Genomic DNA, 22,138 nt, shown 5'->3' with positions numbered 1-22,138 from the left:
CTTGATTTTCAGATCTTTTCTATCAATAGCCTGGTAATTTTCTTCCATTCTTAAACACTTCTTCCAGTGTTCTGAGAAATCCAGGCTAGTCTGATTCTCTTTAGTTTTGCAATAAACCTGTTTTATTCATGTGGAAGCTTATAAGGATTTTCCTTTGAGTTCAAATATTTCCTCGGGATATTTTTTAGTATGTCTCTTTTTTTGTTACTTCCATTTTGGACTTTGCAGAGCCATTTCAGTCTGAAGATTCAACCTTTTTTTTTTTTTTTTTGCTCAAGGAAGTTTTCTGTTATCTTTAATTAATTATCACTTCTCCATCTGTTACTTTTTATATTCTGAATATAAAAAGCTTCTGTCCTTAGTTGGCTTTATCTCCTGAACTTGTCTTTTAATTTGTGTTTAAACCTCTTCACTTTAATATATTTCTTTGATATTTATTCTGTATTACTTATTATTCTTCATTTTTCTTTCAGACACTAATTTGATTCTTAGTGGTAACTCTTTCATTAAATATTTATATTTGCAATCTTATTTTTCTTGGATTTTCAAAGAGACTAGTAAGTAAAGGTTCTAATTGTACTTTCTTGGGCATTCACTTGAAAAAAATTAAAGTGCCCTGTGTCTTTCAATCTACATGTGTTAGTTGCTCAGTCATGTGACTTTGCAACTCCATGGGCTGTATCCCACCAGGCCCCTCTGTCCATGGAATTTTCCAGGCAAGAATACTGGAGTGGGTTGCCATGCCCTTCTCCAGATCTTCCCAACCCAAGGATCGAAGCTGGGTCTCCCACATTGCAGGCGGATTGTTTGCTGTCTTAGCTACCTGTGTTACCTCAAGAAAAGACACTTGTTTTCGTTACTCTGGTGGCTTTCCTCTTAGAACGTATCACCTTTTTTAAACCAGTTTTAAGTTTTTTAAAGGGAGGGCCTCAGCTTCTGTAGAGGCTTGGACAATGGCAAGCATTCAGGTGGGAACATCATCTGTTAATAGTGAACTGTGTCATTGGTAAACAGGTTGATAACAGTGAGGGAGGAACAGCAGGAAGAGCTCCAGGCTTTCAGGCCTGTACTGGTAAAGAGGAGGGAATTCCCTTCCTGGGAATTTGTCATCCCAGAAAGGCAGTCTCCGCCTGTGACTTCTGCCCCCATTAGCCGTAGGTAGCTTCCCCAAGAACAGCAAAAGCAGGTAAGCGCATACAACTCCCACCTGCCAGCATAGTCTCTGTAGGCAGCCCCTGACTCTGACGCCTCTGACTAGTCTTCTGCTGGGTCCTCAGCCATCCCCTGGTTGTCCCAGATCTGCTTTCTTCAGGAGAACTTACAGCTTCAGCCCCTGTGGGATTTCCTCCGGGGCTCTCCAGATGGCATATCTGATTGGCTGAGTCAGTCCAGTAAGTGGGGAGCATGAGGCCGTGTGGATGTGAGGAACAGCGAGTCCTCATCCTCCCAGAATTCTTCCTAAGTATTTTATTTTACATTGTTGTTGTTGATGAGTAGTTTTTGTTTGTTTGCTTCATACTAGCTTTTAAAAGAGCTAAGAAGCAACTCAGTTTTTTTTGACTAGTCCCGGAATCCTCAAAGAAGACTTTCTTTCCATTTGTGAGAGGACTTCCTCTTTGAGGAAGGAAAAATCTTTATATAAGAGCAGTCCCTGTGCCTCAGCAAGGAACACGATGAAGAGCTGAGAGTCCAGGCTAGTCTACTTCTACTCTCATCAGTCCTATTCTTCTTTTAAAATGTTTTCTTTTAATTGTATTTTATTTTAGATTGAAGCACATTTGGACACACTTATAAATGAGCAAGCTTCTTATGTTTTAACCAGAGCAGGCTTGAGTTATATTTATAACACGGTACAGCAACATAAAGTTGAACAGGTAAGTACGTGGCTGTTTCTAACTAGAGAGAAATACCGATTTAGACTGTGTCTTCTAGAGCTAGACTCATTAGAATCTTGGCTTTGCCACTTAAAAGCAGTTTTTCACTGGGAAAGTGACCTGTCTCTGTTTCCTCATTTGTAAATTGAGGGTACTAATATCTGTAACATAGGGTTATTCTGAAGATTAAGTGAGATAATGCCTGTGTAGTGCTCAGATGACTACCTGAAATATAGTAGAGTGTCCCCAAATGTTAACTGTCCTTTTTACCATAGATAGTTTGGGTTAAAAGTAATGAAAATATACAAAAATTAGTATAGAAAAATGTATAAATTAATACAGTGGTAAATTTTTCAGAGTCCTTCATCACCATCAACTAATTGAATGCTTAGATTACTATATATAAATATCAGTCATTCCCCACTTTAATTTAGCAGATCATGGTCTATTATTTGGAAAGGTAAATACTTCTGGGGCATATGATCTTGTTCAGTTACAGAACTCCAGTAGAATTAGAACACGGAGTGGGAGAGAAGCCTAGGAAACCATGTAAGCATTTTTCTTTAAAAAGCAAAAAACTCTTTTAAATAACATTAAGATGAAGAATATTTTATAGCCCAGGAACTCTTAAGTGACACTCTCAAAGATCACAGGTTTTGAATTTTTTCTTTTGATAAGGTAATACGTTTCCACCAGAAGGAGCTGATTCTGCTACCTTTTTTATACTATCTAAAATTGTCAAAATGAGACTCTTAGAGTCCCTGTTTCTCACTGCCGTTTCTCAGTACTTAACTGCCCTTTTTTCTTGCTTATGATTTAATCTGAAGTATCCTGCCGTTTCATTGTTCATAAACGTATGTGCTCCTCACTCCAACACCTATTATTGAGGACCTTCATGCTAGTTATACAAAAATTAACAGGTCATAGTCCCTCTTTTAATTGAGGTTGAAGATGGGACCTTCTTTGGAAATAAACTAAATTTTCAAATTTTGAAAGTCTGCTAATGGACTGTATTTCATAAGTGAACTGTAACATATAGCACCTGTTTTCATCTTGTTTTTGGCCTTTTGTTCCCTAAGGGCCCTTTAGCTAATTTGCCCAACCTAGATTCTGTGGCACTGAAGGCTGCAATGGTAAGTACACAGTAAAGCATGTCAGTATACGTTTCCTTACGGAATGTTATTCTTACTCCTTCTCATGTGATAATTTGCTGTATTCACAACTGGTTCTGGGCATAATGATTGCACATGTATTCCTTTAAAGAGGTCTGATCAAGACAGACATTAGTAGTAATATCTCACTGTGCCCCAATAGTCGTATTATTCCTGTTTAAGTTTTCTTCAGTTTCAGAATTTTACTCCTAACCTAATGAAGAAACAGGAATGACAACATGAAGAAGTTAGGCTATATATCATTAGAGAAAACCACCAATAAGAGCTGCATTTATCATGCAACTAAATAAATGTATAAAGAATACAGTTGTGAATTGTGATAATGCTGTGAATTAAATTATGCAGGTCCAAAATCTCAGAGTCAACCCCTTCATCCCATTTACTAGTAACCAAATCGTGATGATTTTGCTCTCTAATTTTCTCAGATCTCTTCTCTTCTTTCCACTCCTGTTGCCCTTGTCTGAGATGCTGCAGGAGCTACCCGTTTGTTGCCCTTGCATCTGCTATGTACGACCTCCCCTTTGATTCTTTTTGCTGTGGCCAGAGTTAGCATCTTAAATTCAAATCAGATGATTTCCCCCCTTTCATTATTTCCCTCCTTTAATGGTTTTCATGATGCTTTTACAGTAGAAATTAGAATCTGTTAGAAAATCTTTCAAGTCCTACATGGACTGAGCTCTAGTAGCCATTCTTTCTCACCTAAGCCTTCATCCACTGTCCCCACTACGCACACACTTAACCTAATGTCAGTTCATCTTCACGATTTCACTTAAAATGTCCTTTGCTCAGAGATGCTTTTGCCAAACACAAAGATTAGATCTGTGTCATCCTGATGGATGCTTTTGTAGTATTGGTACCTTGGTTTTTCCTTTATTTACATTTGTTTACTACCTCTCTCACTAGACCATGAGCTCTGTGAAGCTAGGGATTGTCTTTTTTTGCTCACCATTATATTTACATTACGTTATAAGGTACCTTACCAATAACAGGTACTCGATGAATATTAATAATGAATAGATGAGCGAATGATTAACAGATACTCTGGATTTTAAAAAGTAAGGCAGACTTGAAATCTGATGACTTAACATCTTATTAATATTATTACCCAGAAGTTTGGTGAGGGAGATCAAAATGAATGGCTTGGATTTAAAATTTTAAAAGTAGATATTGCTGATACTGAGTACCTTAAAGAGTTGACACTTGCAGTCAATTTAGTTGGAATATATAAGAAATAACTCATTTTGATCACAAAGACCTCGTTATTTGGAATATGGGGTTTTTCCAAGGATTTAATCCTTAAAAAGGAATGATTACTAGGGAGGTCTGTTAGCAGATATGTGCACTTTGTGTTTTGAATTTCTCTGTTTCATTTAGGTTCAGTTTGATCGCTATCTGTCAGCTCCTGACAACCTGTTAATGCCACAGCTGAACTTTCTTCTAAGTGCCACAGTGAAGTAAGTATTTATTGGTCCCAATTATTAATAGTTGGTAAAGATTCACATACATTTCTTAGAAAAAAATTGTTTTTTTAAAAAAGGAGATTTAATCATTGAGGATTTATAGTTCTCAACCTCTCAGCACCCCTAAGAGATCTGACCTTACCCTGTTCATACTTGTTCCTTACATGTTTGTAGTTTGAAAGTGTCTGTTTAGTGAATGCTTTTTTTAAAAATAATGGGACTTATATAATTGAAGCTACAATGTGATAATATGAAGTTCCATTGTATTAATATAATGTCAAAATTGCACTGAATATGTGATGAAAAATTAGTAATATGTTCATTATGCAACATAGATGTCCTGTTTAGATCATTTTGGACTCTGGAAGTTTCTATAAATATATTATAAAATTGTTCGATATCATGTATTAGAAATGTGTTCAAGATGAAGGACTATACATTAAAATATAAGGATATTACAATTAGAAGAAAGAGAAATTATACTGGGTGACTTTTCTTGATTTTAGCAAAAATATTGACAAAATTTTGTACAAGTAGGAAATCAGACATCTGTACTTTTTTTTCTTTCCATTCAGCTAGTGTATTAAGTGCCCTGTGTACTGGGCACTGCAGAGTAAGATTTAAAAGCCAGTTTCACTATCTTAATAGAGATTATAGTCTGACATGTCAATTACACACTTGAACAAATATTTACGTTCAGTTCAGTTCAGTCACTCAGTCGTGTCCGACTCTTTGCGACCCCATGAATCACAGCACGCCAGGCCTCCCTGTCCATCACCAACTCCCAGAGTTCACTCAGACTCACGTCCATCGAGTCAGTGATGCCATCCAGCCATCTCATCCTCTGTCGTCCCCTTCTCCTCCTGCCCCCAGTCCCTCCCAGCATCAGAGTCTTTTCCCATGACTCAACTCTTCGCATGAGGTGGCCAAAGTACTGGAGTTTCAGCTTTAGCATCATTCCTTCCAAAGAAATCCCAGGGCTGATCTCCTTCAGAATGGACTGGTTGGATCTCCTTGCAGTCCAAGGGACTCTCAAGAGTCTTCTCCAACACCACAGTTCAAAAGCATCAATTCTTTGGTGCTCAGCCTTCTTCACAGACCAACTCTCACATCCATACATGACCACTGGAAAAACCATAGCCTTGACTAGACAAAGTACAATAAAGAAAGAACTATGCAACTTGAAAAAAAATGCTTTAAATATCTGAAAGGATGTCATGGTACAGAGGTGGTCCACTTGCCTTCTGTTGTTCTGAGGAGCAATATGTAGAGCAAGGAGGCAGCTTTGGGCTCAGCATGACGAAGAATTTGGTGTCAATAAGAATTGGCTGGAAATGGATTCTCTCAGACATAGAGTTAGGGTTCTAACTATAACTAACCTAATGAAGAAATTGGAATGACAATGAAGAGGTTAGATTATGTATCATTAGAGACTTCCCATCTGTCAATCATCCTTGGCTTATAGTTCTTGACTTCTGAAATGGATTCCAGTCTTAATATATTACTTTTGAGTGTGACACTCACCAACCTCTACTCTGTTACCTTCTTAGGGAGTTCCCACATTAGTTGTGGTCAGTGTAATTGATTTTTTTTTTTTTTTTTTACTTTTATTTTTTTTTATCTTAAAAGATCTCATACTATCAACATAACCAAAATTCTAAAGAACTGGGAGACTATAAAACAAATTCCTTTATGCCATAATTCAGATTGTTTGTTTTCCTTAAGTTATTTACTTTGTTTAATCAAATACCTGTAACTTTTTTATATTTAACCACTTGTTTTAGTACTTAGTACTATATAGGCATGATATGCATTTGATCTTACTTATAAGGCATTTGAAATATTAGGAGGTAACTTTTATTCACTTAAATTTTGAACCTTTTCAAAATGGTAATCTGTTTTTAAATAATTTAAAATAATTTCTGTCTAAAATAATTTCATATCCATATCAATTTCTATTCATAGTCTATTTAAAATATCAGTTGTTTCTTTGAAATAGAGCTTTGCAGTGTAAAACTTTCTTTATTCCTGTCTTGTTCTGTTAATGTTCTGTTTTTTGCAGTGTAAAACTCTCTTTATTCCTGTCTTGTTTTGTTAATGTTCTGTTCTCTATAACTTTGCTTGTCTCTGTGGTTGTAGTACCTTGGGGACCCCTGTCACTCTTCTCTTCTTTTTTCTTGTCTTGTGTTGACTGCCTCTCAAAGTGGGTTTTGATTGAATACTTCAGCCTTGGAATAAACTATGGAATGAATTTAAGTATCCAGGAAATGAGCTTGTATTAAAAATTAAAAAGTAGAAAATTAAAGCATTTTTAAAGAATCCTTCCTTCCTTGTGATGAATTGGAAGGGCCTTGATCTTTTTTCAGTGCCAGACTCCAGCATTTATCTTTTAATAGCATAAAAATAGAGGTTGGACTATAGAAACCACAGTCATGCATATTTATAAAATATTCTGTGTCTTCTCTTATTGATTTAGAGTTCTTTGTATGAATAATTTAAGAAATAGAGACTATAGATGCTTCTTAAAGTGAGTGAGTAGAAAAGTGGATATGATTTGAGAATTCTTTGATTCAGGAATCTTCATCTGTTGCATATGGTATAAACAAAGCAAATTTCTTTAAAAGTAATGACTTTGGTTTTTTTGTTTGTTTGTTTTTTGAGGTAAATGGAATACTTTTCTTCTCTTTCACTGCCTCCTTTTAAGCATCCAGGGGATTCTCCAGGCAAGAATACCCGAGTGGGTTGCCATTCCCTTCCCCAGGGGATCTTTCCAACCCAGAGATCATACCTGGGTCTCCTGCATTATAGGCAGATTCTTTATACTAGTGCCCCTCAGGAAGCCCTCCTTTTTAAGCCACTATCTTTAACTATCAGGAATACCAGTATAAACACAAAATAAGGCAGATTTGGTAATAGGGGCAAGGGTGAGCCTACCAAAGAAATAGTGGCTACTGGAAATGTGCAAACTGATAAATGGCTGGGACTCAAACTGTGCTTAAGAGACCTGGGAAAGTCTAAGCCTTAAAAGTGAGGCTAATCTGTCCTACAGTATAGGCTACTTAAGACTCATAAAGAAAAGACAAACCTCTAAAAGATCATGTGGATCTTTACTGAATTAACTGCCTTCCAGAACAAAACTTAACACTCCTAAATATGGCAAAATACAATCAACAGTGTAACATTTATGGTGCTGGACATGCAATAAAAACTATTTGGGTATAGTACTAGGAAAGTATGAACCAAAACTAGAACCAAATCTGTCAACAGAAACAGACTCACCGACACAGGTTACAGAATTAGCAGGTAAGATCTTTAAAACAGCTATTTCAGATGTGTTCAGGGACTAAGAGGAAAACTCACTGGGTAGAAATAATCACCAGTTGGACATTCTAGAGGGAAGGATCAATCAGCTTGCAGAGAGAACAGTAGTAATTGCCCAGACTGAAGCTCAGGTAGGAAAAAATTAAAAGCTGTAGAAAGATGAAGAATCGTAGGTGGTGAATTGTGAGACGATAACAAGCATTGGAATATAAGTGAAGTGTCATAGTGAGATTAAGGCAAAAAAAATTGAAGGCATAAAAGAATTTTTTTCAAATGTGATGGAAAACATGAACCCACAGATTCAGGAAGCTAAATAAATCACAAGGAAAATTATACTAAGGTACACCATAATCAGATTATTGCAAACCAGTGATAGAGAAAAAAAATCTTAAAAAGCAAGATTTTAAGGGGAACAATGATATTATTTGTGGGAGCAATGATAAGGCTACTACTGACTTCTTGTTAGAACAGTTCAAACCAGAAGACAGTAAATCACATCTTTTAAAAAGCTGAATGATAAAACAGTTTCAACTTTGTGTATTCGTCAAAAGTATCTTTCAAACTGAAAGCAAAAAAATACATTTTGAGATAAGATAAACAAAAGTAGAGAGCATTTATCACCAGTATACTTCACTGCAAGAAATGATAAGGAAAGTTCTTCAGGCTGAAGAAAAATGATACTACAGGAAAACTCATGTCTACACCAGGAATGACAAGCGCAGGAAATGCTAAATATAAAAGATAGTGGACCTTTAAAATAAAAATACTGACAGTGAATGTGGGATTCTTAACACTGAGAAATAGAGTTTATGGCTACAAAAAGCATAAAGGATGAAGTGGGAAGGGAGTAGAAGTACACTGTGGAGATGCTGAAGGTTGCTCATGAAGTGCTTAATATTGTGTGAAGATAAATTGTAAACCCTACAGCGAGCACTAGAATCAATAATATGCCAGTGGATAAAACGGAATGTTAAAAGGACAATTAGATTAAAAGGAAAAGAGAAAAAAAGAACAGGTGGTGTAAATATAAAATGAATAATAGGATGATAAACCTAAACTCAGCCCCAAATGTAAATATATTAAATGTAAAAGGGCTACACACTCCAGTTAAAAGGCCGAAAGTATTAGATTGGGTGTAAAAACCTGGCCCAACTGTCTGCAGTCTATAAGAAATCCACTTTAGGGCACGTTTAAAAGATCATATTGTACCATGCAAATAAAAATTATAATAAAGCTGAAGTAACTATATTCTGATGTTAACATCAGAAAAATTAGGCTGATGGGAAAATGATGCTACCAAAGATAAAGAGGGATATTTCACAATAATAGGATCAATTCATGAAGAAGATATAATAGTAAATATGTACAACTAATAGAGCTTCAAAAAACATGACATATAAGCTTATAAACATGACATATAAGCTTATTCTTACATAAGAAGAATAGATAAATTGGCATTCATTTTGATATTTCAACCCTCCTCTCTCAATAATTAATAGAAAAAGTAGAAAACTACTTGTTTGGTGTAAAGGAACTGAACAGTGTCACTAATCAGCTCAACCTAATAGAAAATATCACACACAACTACAGAAAATAACATTCTTTTAAAGTGCATATGAAACATTCACTCAGCTAACATAAGAGCAAATAGATGTAAGAAAGCCACTAGTGAGTATTCCTGTCTATGAGCATAGTATACCTACCTGTTTATCCAGATCTTTTTTTAGAATTTTCAGTAAAGACTTAGTTTCTTCATATAGTTTTCCATGTATATTGTTGGGTTTATTCCTAGGAAACAGTTTTGTGACTCCTTTGATAAGGTCTTTTATTTTCCATTGCATATTCTCATTAGATGTTGCTGGTAAATAGGGAAAAATACTAAATTTTGTACATTAATTTTGAATCTGACCAGGTAATTAAACTCTTAGTTCTATTAGTTTATCAATTGTTTGCCTTGATTTGTTTTGTTTGTTTGTTTTTGGTACAGACATCTGAAGTTAATGAGTCATTAATTTTTTTCAGTATTTATGATTAAACTTACTATATTGACTAGGTGCTCCAAGTAAATAGATGTAATGGTGAGTGTACATATTTTATTTTGAACTTTACTGAGAATGCTTCTGATATTTCATCACTTAAGTGTGATGTTTGCTGTAGATTTCCAGTGTGCCAATGTGGGCACACGATATTCTTCTCTAACTAGGTATGTAATGTAGTAGTCTGTAAATTCTCAATGTAGTTCCAATCAAAATGCCATGGAACCAATTTATTAAATATTTACCTAGAAAGAAATGTATGAGAGCAGACTCCAGTCACTTTTGACTATCTCCACAGTTACCCCTCTGGTCCAAGGTAATATCATCTGTGCCTGGATTATCACATTAGCCTTGAAACTATTCTGCTTTGACCCTTGCCCTCTCTACCATTCCCACACCAGCCTCTACAATCTAAGTTTAGCATCTCAGCTAGAGTGATCCTTGAATGAATTGCTTTACTTAACCCTCTCGGTAAGTCTGTACATTAGTATCTCCATTTTACAGAAAAGGACATTTTTTTTGGAAAGGTTAAATAATTGAAACAAGGTCAAACAGTTAGCAAGAAGCAGAGTCAAGATTTTCAAATCCAGTATTCCAGAGCCTGTTCTCTTTAGCTTGTACTATATTTTTATTAACTCTTTCTCTGCTGAGATTATATTGTTTTACTGTTTTAAAAGGAAAGTTGAAAATGTTAGGCATATGTGATAGGCTGTATGAGACATATGTGAGATCTGTGCCTTGGTCTCACCTCAGATATGCTTTAATTTTTACTGTGAATGACAGAAAGCTGACCCGCTGTGGCATCTTTGGTATTTATATTGTGATAAAGAGAAATCAAAATGTTCTTTTTTTTTTTAATGTTCATTTTTAAACCAATCTATTATACATAAGTATATTTTTTCCCCTTAGTTTTTCAGGAATAGTTAAACTGTTAACACCTTTTCTCCTATGGCATGTTTGATTGCTTCTTAACTGTGGTGCTGTAATAAAGCTTAATTTTAGTGATCACAGAACCTGAATGTTGAAATAAGTTATTTTTAGAAGTGCTGGGTTTATGGTAATGTTGAAAGTTTTATCATGTTGTTATGGCAACCAAAATCTTAAAGTACTGATTAATGACAAGCTCACTGATTCTGGAAGTTAGCAGTTCATTTCTTATCATGGCTCAGTACTTCAAATAATTATTTAAATTGTACGTAAGGTAATTTCAGTGAACATGTTTTAAAACGAGAATGGTATCTCTATTTAGTTATATAATAATGTTTATTAGCATTTTCAGAATTTATAACTGTAGTTTTATGCTACTGTTGACATTTATAACTGGACAAAAATAATTTCTTAATGTCTGGTATTCTCACGGATAGATAACTAAAATTCTTTGCACTTCTGTAAAATTGTGTAACAAGCTCATCTCCTTTATTTTTTCTCATAGCACATTAGCTACATGATTATTATCTTTGATATTGATATACTAGAATAGCAAACTATATGGGGTGGGGGTGGGGGTGGGGAGGGGAGGGAAACAGCAACTATACTTTGCAAAAGTAAGAAGACTTTCCAGACCATGGAAATAAGGTGTGTAGGGTCTGGGAGACCAGCATGTCTTTTTCATGTCATATTGAAACATTGTTAACAGACCCATCAAAAATTATTTAGGGGAGTGTACCCTTGTTTGATTTTCTGTTTACTATTGATTAAAAGGTTCCAAGATGAAACTTCCCTGCTCTATGAGATGTTAGTTCATTTTATATGTAACCTGATTTATTCTAATCTTCCTTTTCAAATGCCTGTAAATGACCAATTCCTCAAAATGTTTTGTGAATCAACTTTACCATCTTAATAATTTCCTATATTAATGAATTACTTGTATGAGTCATGTTTTAAATTTTTTGAAATTACAGTGAGAATGTCATGTAAAGACATGTAAAGAGACCAAGAAAGTTAATGATCTAACTTTATAGATGAATCTTGGCTTACGTTCAAAAGCTTTTCCCTTTTAACTGGCCTTTTGCATATCTGCAAAAAGCATATCTGTGAAAAGCGGGATTTATCTTTGGAATTTTAACATAGAGAAACAGTTCTAAAAGTATTACATCCATCAGGTGTGTGATTGGCTGTGATTGATCAAAATACAGAAATTAAAATCTGAGGTGGGTACCCATACTAGAAAATAGCATACAGGACTGGAAAAAAAAAAAAGTACTGCTTTTCTTTACATGTACTTGAAAAGATCAGTAGATAAAGGATATTCCACGTTTTCAGAAGCAAATGACTAGACTGAGATGATTTGCTGGTCATTTTGTATTTATACAGTTCTTGAATTTTTCTACTTTGGACACTGATTTTATTTTTCACTATAATGATTCATCATTATTTGACCTTCATATTTCACACATAATATTAGTGAATAATTTGGACCAAGACACCAGGCAGGCAGAAGGCAGACAGATAAGATATATATGATAACTTTTTAACATAAGGGGTGAACTTACATAGTAATTAGCATTAAAAATAAAAAGGAGGAGATAGTAAAATGGCAAGAAAATTGCTTTATTACTTTAGAAACACTACCCATTTATGTAGAAGTCACTGATACGTTTCATTACTCAGGGAACCCAGTTCCACAAAGTGATGTATGTGGATGCATATATGTGTGTAAGTGTATGAATAAGCATATATAGGTTTTTTAACAGCAGTTCATTAAAAACTCTTAGCTTAATGAAATGATGCAGTTTTAAAGCTGAAAGTATCTAGTAAAGGTTGTCAAGGTCAGTATTTTGTTTTATGACATTGGAATTAGCCTTGGAAAGGTTAAATTACTTGTTCAAGGCAGCGGTAAGTAGCAGGACTTGAGCTAGAGTCAAGATCTTCTGACAGTAATGGCCTTCCCTGTACCGTTTTACCTCTGCCATGTATCACTCATTAGGAGAACATTAATGAGTATGAGCATATGGACCTGTACCTGGCTTGGGTAGTAATAAGTGAACTTCTAACGTTTGTCCAGAAATATGGAATCACTATCAGTTTCAGTTCTTGCTCTTTACAGTTTGGATTTGACTCGGATTCACTTGGAGAATCTCCATTTCCGTTGCATTTCTGTCCTATTGACTTTAGAGGACCACTTCTGTTCCCTTCCCTTTTTTCTTTCCACTCTGTGAAAGCCTTTTTTGTCCACAGGCTTTTGTATCTCTCATCTTGTTCAGTGCAGCCATGTTCATTTTTTGATCCCTACCTTGTCTTGGTGGCTTCTTAAACTGGGGAGTGGAATGAAGAAGCCCTATACCATCAAATACAAACATTTAAAGTGAATTACAAACTCTTACTTGGTCTTATTGGCTTGGTTTTATTTAATTATTTATCTTAGCAGTATTGCTTTATTCTGGTTTTCTGTGTTGCAGATTTATAATGATTTTCAGCTGTCTTGTGAGTTGTGGCTTATAAGTGGAAATGTGCCCTGAGTTACAACTAAGCTTTAGTAATGTTAAAAGTTTTCACTGCATGGATTTGAAATTAAAATTTTAAATTGATTATTTCAGAATTTTCAGTAATTTATTCTGCATTTACCAGTTATTAACTCTGGATTTTTAAAAAATGTGTTTAATATTCATTTTTGTACCTTATTCTGATTTTAAACTTATTGTAAGAAGGAATAGCCTTGTTTGTATGTTTCACATGTAGCTTAAGTACACACTGTGTTCAGACTGAGTACAGATTTTAGAGTATGAGGTGTGAGTAATGTTTTATAAACCTCCAAATATCTTACTGCTTTCAGTAGGGGAGGGAGAGGGATGCATTGGGAATTCGGAGTTAATTGATGCAAGCTGTTTCATTTAGAATGGATAAACAAGGTCCTACTGTATAGCACAGGGAACTCTCTCCAGTCCCCTGGGATAGACCATGATGGAAAAGAATATTAAAAAAGAATGTATGTATGTGTAAAACTGAGTCACTCTGCTGTACAGCAGAGATTTGTACAACATTGTAAATCAACTGTACTCCAATAAAGTATTAAAACAATTCAAATAAAAAATTTTACTGATTTTAGTACAGAACTAGAAGTGCTATATCTAAAATTCATTACTTGTTGCAAATGAGTATCAAATATTAAAATTAACAGATTTTTTAAATGCTAATTATAATATTTTTCAGCTATGTCACTTATCAAAAATGATTGTTGTATCATTTTGATGCATCTATTGTTATGCTCAGTTAATTATAGGAGTGATCACTAATCAGCAGATGAAAAAAAAAGTCTCCAAGCCTCATCTGGTAAAGTAGATTACCAAATCAGTTTCTACCATCCTCCCTTCCAACAAAAAGGTAGTACAGCCAATAGCCTTACTCCACTCTGCTCAGAAAAGTTGCTCAACGTATCTGCCTTCTACCCAATCTCATTCTGGAAGCTTTAGGGAAATGTCCGGTTGTTTTAACAAATCACGGTTGCTCAAATCGAGAGTTTGGAGACCCCATCGGAACAGTGTGCGATGACCCAAGACCATAAGTGGACTCCCTTCCTCATTCCATTCAACCAGTTTTATTCTTCTTTAGACCACTGATCCCCATATTTCCACAGATAATCTTACAGAGGTATAATTTTGGTCATGGATGTTCTAAGAACTGGTTATTTCTAGCACTGAAGGACAGGGAAGTCTTCGTGGATGAGGGAGTCCATTTTTCCTGAGAATTAAGAGCATTGAAAGGTGGATGAGAGACATTGCAGGCTAATGAAGGTATGTGAGGGAGCAAAGGGCCTGAGGTCAGGAAGAGCAGGGCAGATAGGCCAGTCAGGGGTTGAGCTGGACTACAGAATTAGAGTAATGATGCAGATGGTATTATAGAAGATTTTGAGTGAAAGGGTAAGAAGTTCTGACTTCTCTGCAATTGGAAGAAGACATTGAATCGCCTTGAAGGGTCCTGGGTAAGGGGGAGACATGATAAAAGTTACACCTTAGAAAGATTAATCTAACAGTGCTTCAGTTGCTCAGTCATGTCTGACTCTTTGCGACCCCATGAATCGCAGCATACCAGGCCTCCTTGTCCATCACCAACTCCTGGAGTTCACCCAAACTCATGTCCATAGAGTCGGTGATGCCATCCAGCCATCTCATCCACTGTCATCCCCTTCTCCTGCCCCCAATCCCTCCCAGCATCAGGGTCTTTTCCAGTGAGTCAATTCTTTGGGTGAGGTGGCCAAAGTACTGGAGTTTCAGCTTTAGCATCAGTCCTTCCAATGAACACCCAGGACTGGTCTCCTTTAGGATGGACTGGTTGGATCTCCTTGCAGTCCGAGGGACTCTCAAGAGTCTTCTCCAACACCACAGTTCAAAAGCATCAATTCTTCGGCACTCAGCTTTCTTCACAGTCCAACCCTCACATCCATACATGACCACAGTAAAAACCATAGCCTTGACTAGACATACCTTTGTTGGCAAAGTAATATCTCTGCTTTTTAATATGCTATCTAGGTTGTTCATAACTTTCCTTCCAAGAAGTAAGCGTCTTTTAATGCAGTCACCATCTGCAGTGATTTTGGAGCCCAAAAAATAAAGTCTGACACTGTTTCCCCATCTATTTCCCATGAAGTGATGGGACCAGATGCCATGATCTTCGTTTTCTGAATGTTGAGCTTTAAGCCAACTTTTTCACTCTCCTTTTTCACTTTCATCAAGAGGCTTTTTAGTTTCTCTTCACTCTCTGCCATAAGGGTGGTGTCATCTGCTTAAGCTACACTAAATGTGGAGGAGACTGGCTGGAGAAAGACCAATGGGATTTCGCTTTCTCCTCCCAGCAGGAGTTAGTTACGGTCTGAACTGAAGTGATGGCACATAAATATGACACTGACAGAGACAGGAAACAGAAGTAGGTTTGGGAGTAAAACTTTAAAGACACGTTTTTAATTTAGTTACTGTGAACATCAGAAAAGTGTTTTCATCAGTGCTTGTGTGCTCAGTTGTGTCTGACTCTTTTTTTTGCCTCATGGACTGTAGCCTGCCTGGCTCCTCTGTCCATGGAATTCTCTAGGCAAGAATACTGGAGTGGGTTGCCATTTCCTCCTCCAGGGAACCTGCCCATCCCAGGGATCTGGGATGTCCTGTGTCTCCCACATCTCTGGCCTTGGCAGGTGGTTTATTTACCACTGAGCCCCCTGGGAAGCCTGTGTTCATCAATAGGTATAGTGATATAGGAGTAGAAATAGTTGGAGTTGATGAACTAAATGTCATGAAAACTATTCAACAATTAATGCAGATTTGAAGAACCCAATGCTGTTTTTTTCTAAAGACATTTACTTCAGTTTATTTAAAATTATTTATCTTCTTTTATGTGCTTATATAGGAATGTGTGTTTGTAAAAATGCTGTGATTTGTTGCAGACAAGTGTCACCTTTGTGGGAGAGATGAAAAATTGAGGAGATGTGATTATTAGTATAGGAGCTGTAGGTGAAAGGACTGTATATTGTAAGTTATTCTGAGATTTGAAGGACTGATACATTTGAATGGTTATAAGCCTCTTTACAGTTAATGTGTTGTCAGTTGCATTTGCAAAATCAGTGCATTGATAGTGGGTTGCAGTTTCTATTTCTTGTTTAGTAATTCACAATGGTATTAGGCAATGTTCCATCCTAAACATCACAGTTCTACAGAGTGAGCAAAACACTGCCCCTGCCCTTCTGCAGCCTACATACTAATGGAGAAGATTTCATAAAGAAATAATAAATATAAAAAAACTTTTTATCCCCAAACTAAGATAACTTGTGTAGTTGTACAATGATTTTTAATAAGATGTGATAATTATGAAATACTTTGGTTCAAGTATGGAGCTTTCTTGGAATGCTTAGTCTTTCGTTTTCAGATTATATGTTAACACAAATCTGTTTGTCTGTCAATAGAGAGCAGATCATAAAACAGTCTACAGAATTAGTCTGCAGAGCCTATGGGGAAGTGTATGCAGCTGTGATGAATCCGGTCAATGAGTACAAAGATCCTGGGAGCATTCTACACCGATCGCCACAGCAAGTGCAGACACTTCTCTCCTGATCATCGTCTTTGAGTGTGGTAGCAGAATACTGCGTTCCTAAAACCCTGAAGGTTTTCTTGGTTTTTAGTCTGTTCATCTTTACTTTGAAATCTGATGGTTGCAATTTTCTTTGTATCATAAGAATTTGAATCCCAGTAATTGCTCTGGTCACAGTAATGTGTAAGTAGCATGTTGACCTGGGTTATTAGCAGTTGCTCTGTATCTGCTCTCCACACAGGACGCTCTTCTTTGCTAACCCTGTCTCTAGCTCTGCCATTTTGCCTCAATTCTGGAATACACATATGTGGAAAAAGTAGAATGAGAGGTTTCAGGGATTTTTGTTTTTAAACAAGATTAGTTCTAAATTTAACTGTACATTAAAAATTATCTAAACTTAAGAGTTAGTTTGAAGATATGACCTAATATTAATAAACATCTCTTTACTTAAAGATTCATTTGCTTCCTTATTAGATATTGTGAGTAGGTATGCTTAAACGGAGGAGCAGAAATATACATTCAGCAAAAACAGAGAGCAGTCATTTAAAGGTGGCTTTCACTCTGTGTCTGCCCTGGACTGAATTCAAGGTGAAATTCAGCGTCAGCTAGGATGTAGGTGTGAGGTGTGTAGACATCCTGTGCTGCATGTCAGTCTGGTGCTTAAAGGAATGTGTTTGTTGTACCATGTGGACTCTAAATTCAACTGTCTGTTCATTTTGTCTGGTGTTTAAATCAACGAAAAACTGATGTATTCTATCACTGGAGGGAAAATGCCAAAGTAGCAAACTTCTAATTGATGACATATCTCTTCATATGATGCCCCTTGCAAAGAATTGTTTGGGCTCTGACTTTGAAACTTGACCAGAAATGAGATTCAAAATCAGTTGTTTTTTTTTTTTAAACAAATCTAAATGTATTTGATGTGACTTGACTTTGTTGGTAAGATGTTGAGGACAGTTCTTATTAGCAAAATCTTAATTTCTGGTAGATCTATAAAAAGAGCTATGTCCCCAAATTACAAATGAGAGAATGAGATATAAGGAAAACCTTGGTTAGGTTAAAATGTTTTGAAAAGTAGTAAGATAATATTTATTTGGCAAATACAGAATATATAACAAATTAGTATTATCAGAATGGGGCTGTTCTATCTGAAATTTACAATTGTATTAATATGATTTTTTTGGATCAAGAATAATTGGTTACATATCATCTCTTTTGGTGTTTGATATGTATTTTAATCTTTTTCCTTCAATAAATGTGATATATTAAAGAAAATAAAGTATGATGTAAGGCAAGAGCTTAAATTTTATATAATTTATATCTATTGTGAGAAAAGATTGCTTGCTTATCATTAGTGAATTCCTTTGTTTTCTAGGGGAAATAAAAATATATTTATCTTTTTACCTAAGTTTTTCAAATAAAATACTAAAGTGTTTTTAGAACAGCGATCATCGCAGTATTTTTGTACATCTTATCAGTGTGTTTTTAGAAAACAGGCTAATGGGAAGGAAAGTACAATACAGGGCCAAATTGATAAAACCAATGGAAGGTGGGCGAGCACAATGTGGTGTCAGTGTGATCTTGAGAACTTAGTTAAAATAAAAGACTGCAAGCGTTAGTTGAGTAGCTTAACACTGTATTTGCTGTTTACTTCATAGTTTACATCTTGAGCTGTTAAGTATAACCTTAGGTGATGCGGGTAAGCCTTCCCTTTAGAGAGAGACGTTACTTGCCTTACCAAAGCCTTCTCTGGTGGAATGTTTCCAATTCTTTTTCTGTGCTTGTACTCAGACCAGTGAATGTTACCTGAGAAAAACCACGCCCAGTAGACTGACTGACTTTTTAAATTCATGAGCACAGTTTCAAATGATACTCGGTGTTGCTTGGTGTTGCTTTTCTGTCTCAGGTGAACTCAGCTCCCTACTTTTCAGGACGACCTTCACCCTCACTTGGTTAATGACCTTCATGATTCATCGAGATGGAAGCTGTCAGATTTATCTCCCTCGTTTTTCTTCTACCGTCCTAGTTTATTCATCGTCTTCGTCTTTCCTCCTTTTGTGTTGGAGACGGCGTCCTCCTCCTGTGACAGGCAGTTCCCTTCCTCTGGACTCCAGGTTCCATTCTCTCCCCTTCTCAGAGACACTTGTCTCGAGTTAACCCTTTATTTTGCTTCAGCAACTTGTGACTTCTCTGTAGGATTATTCTTGACAGCATACACAGTGCTCTAATGTTGATAACATTTTTTAAAACTTGCCACCTCCCGGATCCTAATACCTCCATTTCTCTGCTGCGTTTTATGGTTGTTTATGCATGTAGTCTTAACATTTCTGCTGCCATTGTGTCCTAAATTACCCCTGTATGGCTGGCTTCAGCATCCCCACACCACTGCAACACAGCCAGTCGTGATGAGATCCCCATAGCATTGTGTGTTGTCAGATCCAGTGGATTCTTCTCATTCCTTCCTTTATTAAACTTTCAATAGCATTCCACACATTTCTATCTGAAATACTGTACTTTCCAGGCTTTCACAGCACAACTTTCTGCTAGTTTTCCATTTACTTCACTCACCAAACCTTCCCTGATTCTCTTCTTTGTGACCTTTAAGAGTTGGCATACTCTAGGGCTTGATCTTCAGTTTTTCCCCCCCTCAGGAGTATTTTTTATTATCTCAGCACAGCTCAACTTTCTCTGACTACTATTAGCTCACATTCTTAGATCCATCCATTCAGTGGAATACTCTACAGTAGTGAAAAATGAAACAATTTCCAAATACATAATGTTGAGCAGAACAATCACAGAATAGTATGAGTCCATTTATAGAATTTTTAAATAAAAGATAAGGCAAATTTGCACATCATTCATGGATATGTATGTGGTAAAGCTGTAAGGAAATACGGGAAAGGGTTAATGCAGACTTCAAGATTACCTCATAGGATCCTTAGAAGTTACTAATGTTCTGTTCTTATGCTTGATTGTTAGTATATGTGTGTTCATTTTTTTATTTTCTAAAATATGAACTCTTTATATATTTCACAATTTTTTAAAAAAAGGTTAAAAGAAATTGTTTAGCACAGGGCCTAGAGTAAAGTTAGAATTCAGTAGAATTTATATCTTACCAAATAGAGAATATCCAGAAAGAGGAAGAAATTTCCAAAAGGAGGTTTATAATTATAAAAATGATAAAGTTATAATTTGATAAAAATTATTTAAAAATTCTGGAGTTGAAAAGTATAATAACTGAAATTAAAATTTCACTATAAGAGTTCATCAAATTTGACCAGATAGAAGATAGGTCAACTGAAATTATTTAGTCTGAGGAACAGACAGAAAAGAATGAAATGAAAGAAACTCAGAGATTTTGAATATTGTCAACAATATTCAGACAATGGGAATCTCAGAAAAAAAGGCAGGGGGAGGCCGAAAGAATATTTGAATAAATATTGGCAGGAGACTTCACACATTTGATGAAAAGTTTAATATACACACTCAAGAAATTCACCAGATTCTATGTAGGATAAATTCAAAGAAATACACACAAAAGTACATCATGCAATCAAATTATCAAAAAAAAAAAAAAAAGCCTAGGACCAAGAGGGAATCTAATACATGAGTGCGTGTATAGATGTGTTTGAGCACATATGTAAAAGGGACGTTTCAAAAGTTATTTCTTAACACAGTGTGTTGAAACTATATCTGAGACTGGCTGACTTGTGTAATGCATGCAGACAGGTGTTTAAAGACATGTAAGAAGAGGTTTCCAAGAGTGCTCCCTGCTCATTATGTTAAGAAGAAGAATGTTATTTCAGTTATTGGGTGTACTGACCATTCAGCATCATGTGTAGAGAGGTGTTTATGTATGTAAAACTACAAAATGCAAGTGCGAAAAGTTGGTTCTTTGAAAAGACAAAAAAATTGACTACCCTTTAGCTGGATCAAGGAGAAAAAAAAGATACAGGTTACTAAAACCAGGTACAAAAAAAGGGACATTACTGCTTTACAGAAATAAAAATGATAAACTACAAATAAATATGTCAACAGATAATATAGATGAAGTGGAAAAATATCTAGAAAAACTGATTCAAGGGGAAAAAGAAAATCTGAATAGACCTTTAGCAAAGAGACTTAGCAGTACAACACTTCTAGTTTTAAAAAAGTCTAGGGCCAGATATCTTCACTGATGAATTGTATCAAGTGTTTGAAGGAGTAACAGTAATTGTTAATCAAATTCTTCCCAAAAAATAGAAGAGGAGGGAGCACACCCTAACATATTCTGTGAGGCCAGCATTTGTTTTTAGTATAAGCAAAGCCAGAAAAGGCACCACAAGAAAACTACAGACCAATATCCTTTGTGAATACTGACACAAGTCCTTAACAAAAGACTAGCAAATGGAATCTAGCAACACATTAAACAATTATATACTACGATTAAGGGGATTAGTTCCGGGTGCAAGGTCAGTGAGACATGGAAGTCAATGCACTATGCAGTGTTAACAGTATAAGTAAAGGAAGAAAAATGCATGGTCACTTCAATAGATGTAGGAGAGTCCAACAAACATCCTTTCATGCTAAAAAAAAAGAAAATGGGAATAGAAGAGAATTTCTTCAACTGAACAAACATGAAAAACAAGCTAGCGTTACTTAATGCTGAAAAGTTGAAGGCTACCATCATTAAAATTATGAACAAGGTTAAGGATGGACTCTTGCCACTTCTTTTCCACAGCATACCAGAAATTCTAGCAGAGCAATTAGGCAAGAAAAAATTAAAAGGCACACCAACTAGAAAGGAAGAAGCAACACTGTCTGTTTGCGAATTGATTATGGCCATATATAAGCTTCTGATAGTTCAGCTGGTGAAGAATCTGCCTGCAGTGCAGGAGACTCCGGTTTGATTCCTGATTCAAGAAGATCCCCTGGAGAAGGGATGGTCTACCCACTCCAGTATTCTTGGGCTTCCCTGGTGGCTCAGATGGTAAAAAAAATCTGCCTGCAATGCAGGAGACCTGGGTTCGATCCCTGGGTTGGGAAGATCCCCTAGAAGAGAGCATGGCAACCCACTCCAGTATTCTTGCCTGGAGAATTCCCATGGACAGAGGTCCCTGACGGATTACAGTCCATGCAGTCGCAAAGAGTTGGACAGGACTGAGTGACTAAGTACTGCACGGCACACAGTTACATATGAGTTTCCCAGATGGCGCTAGTGATACAGAACTCACCTGACAGTGCAGGAGACACAAGAGACGTGGGTTCAGTCCCTGGGTCGGGAA

The 22,138-nt window shown here is 36.1% G+C and overlaps 1 protein-coding gene across 2 annotated transcripts in view; it reads left to right on the top strand.

Moving 5' to 3' along the window:
* Window positions 1-18,178, top strand: part of COG6 (component of oligomeric golgi complex 6) — a 54,625-nt gene extending 36,447 nt beyond the window's left edge. The window contains exons 16-19 of one of the 2 annotated variants that reach the window (XM_019971362.2): window positions 1,767-1,874; window positions 2,954-3,007; window positions 4,421-4,500; window positions 16,750-18,178. In XM_019971362.2, the coding sequence (XP_019826921.2) occupies window positions 1,767-1,874; window positions 2,954-3,007; window positions 4,421-4,500; window positions 16,750-16,897 (390 nt within the window). In that variant the 3' untranslated portion in view covers window positions 16,898-18,178. The remainder of the gene's footprint in view (window positions 1-1,766; window positions 1,875-2,953; window positions 3,008-4,420; window positions 4,501-16,749) is intronic. The other variant, XM_070800162.1, reaches the window with a different exon arrangement.
* Window positions 18,179-22,138: the final 3,960 nt, after the last annotated feature.

Source organism: Bos indicus, chromosome 12 (assembly GCF_029378745.1).
Source record: "Bos indicus isolate NIAB-ARS_2022 breed Sahiwal x Tharparkar chromosome 12, NIAB-ARS_B.indTharparkar_mat_pri_1.0, whole genome shotgun sequence".
In the NCBI taxonomy this organism is placed as follows: domain Eukaryota; kingdom Metazoa; phylum Chordata; class Mammalia; order Artiodactyla; family Bovidae; genus Bos; species Bos indicus.
This window is presented reverse-complemented; position numbering and strand designations above follow the sequence as displayed.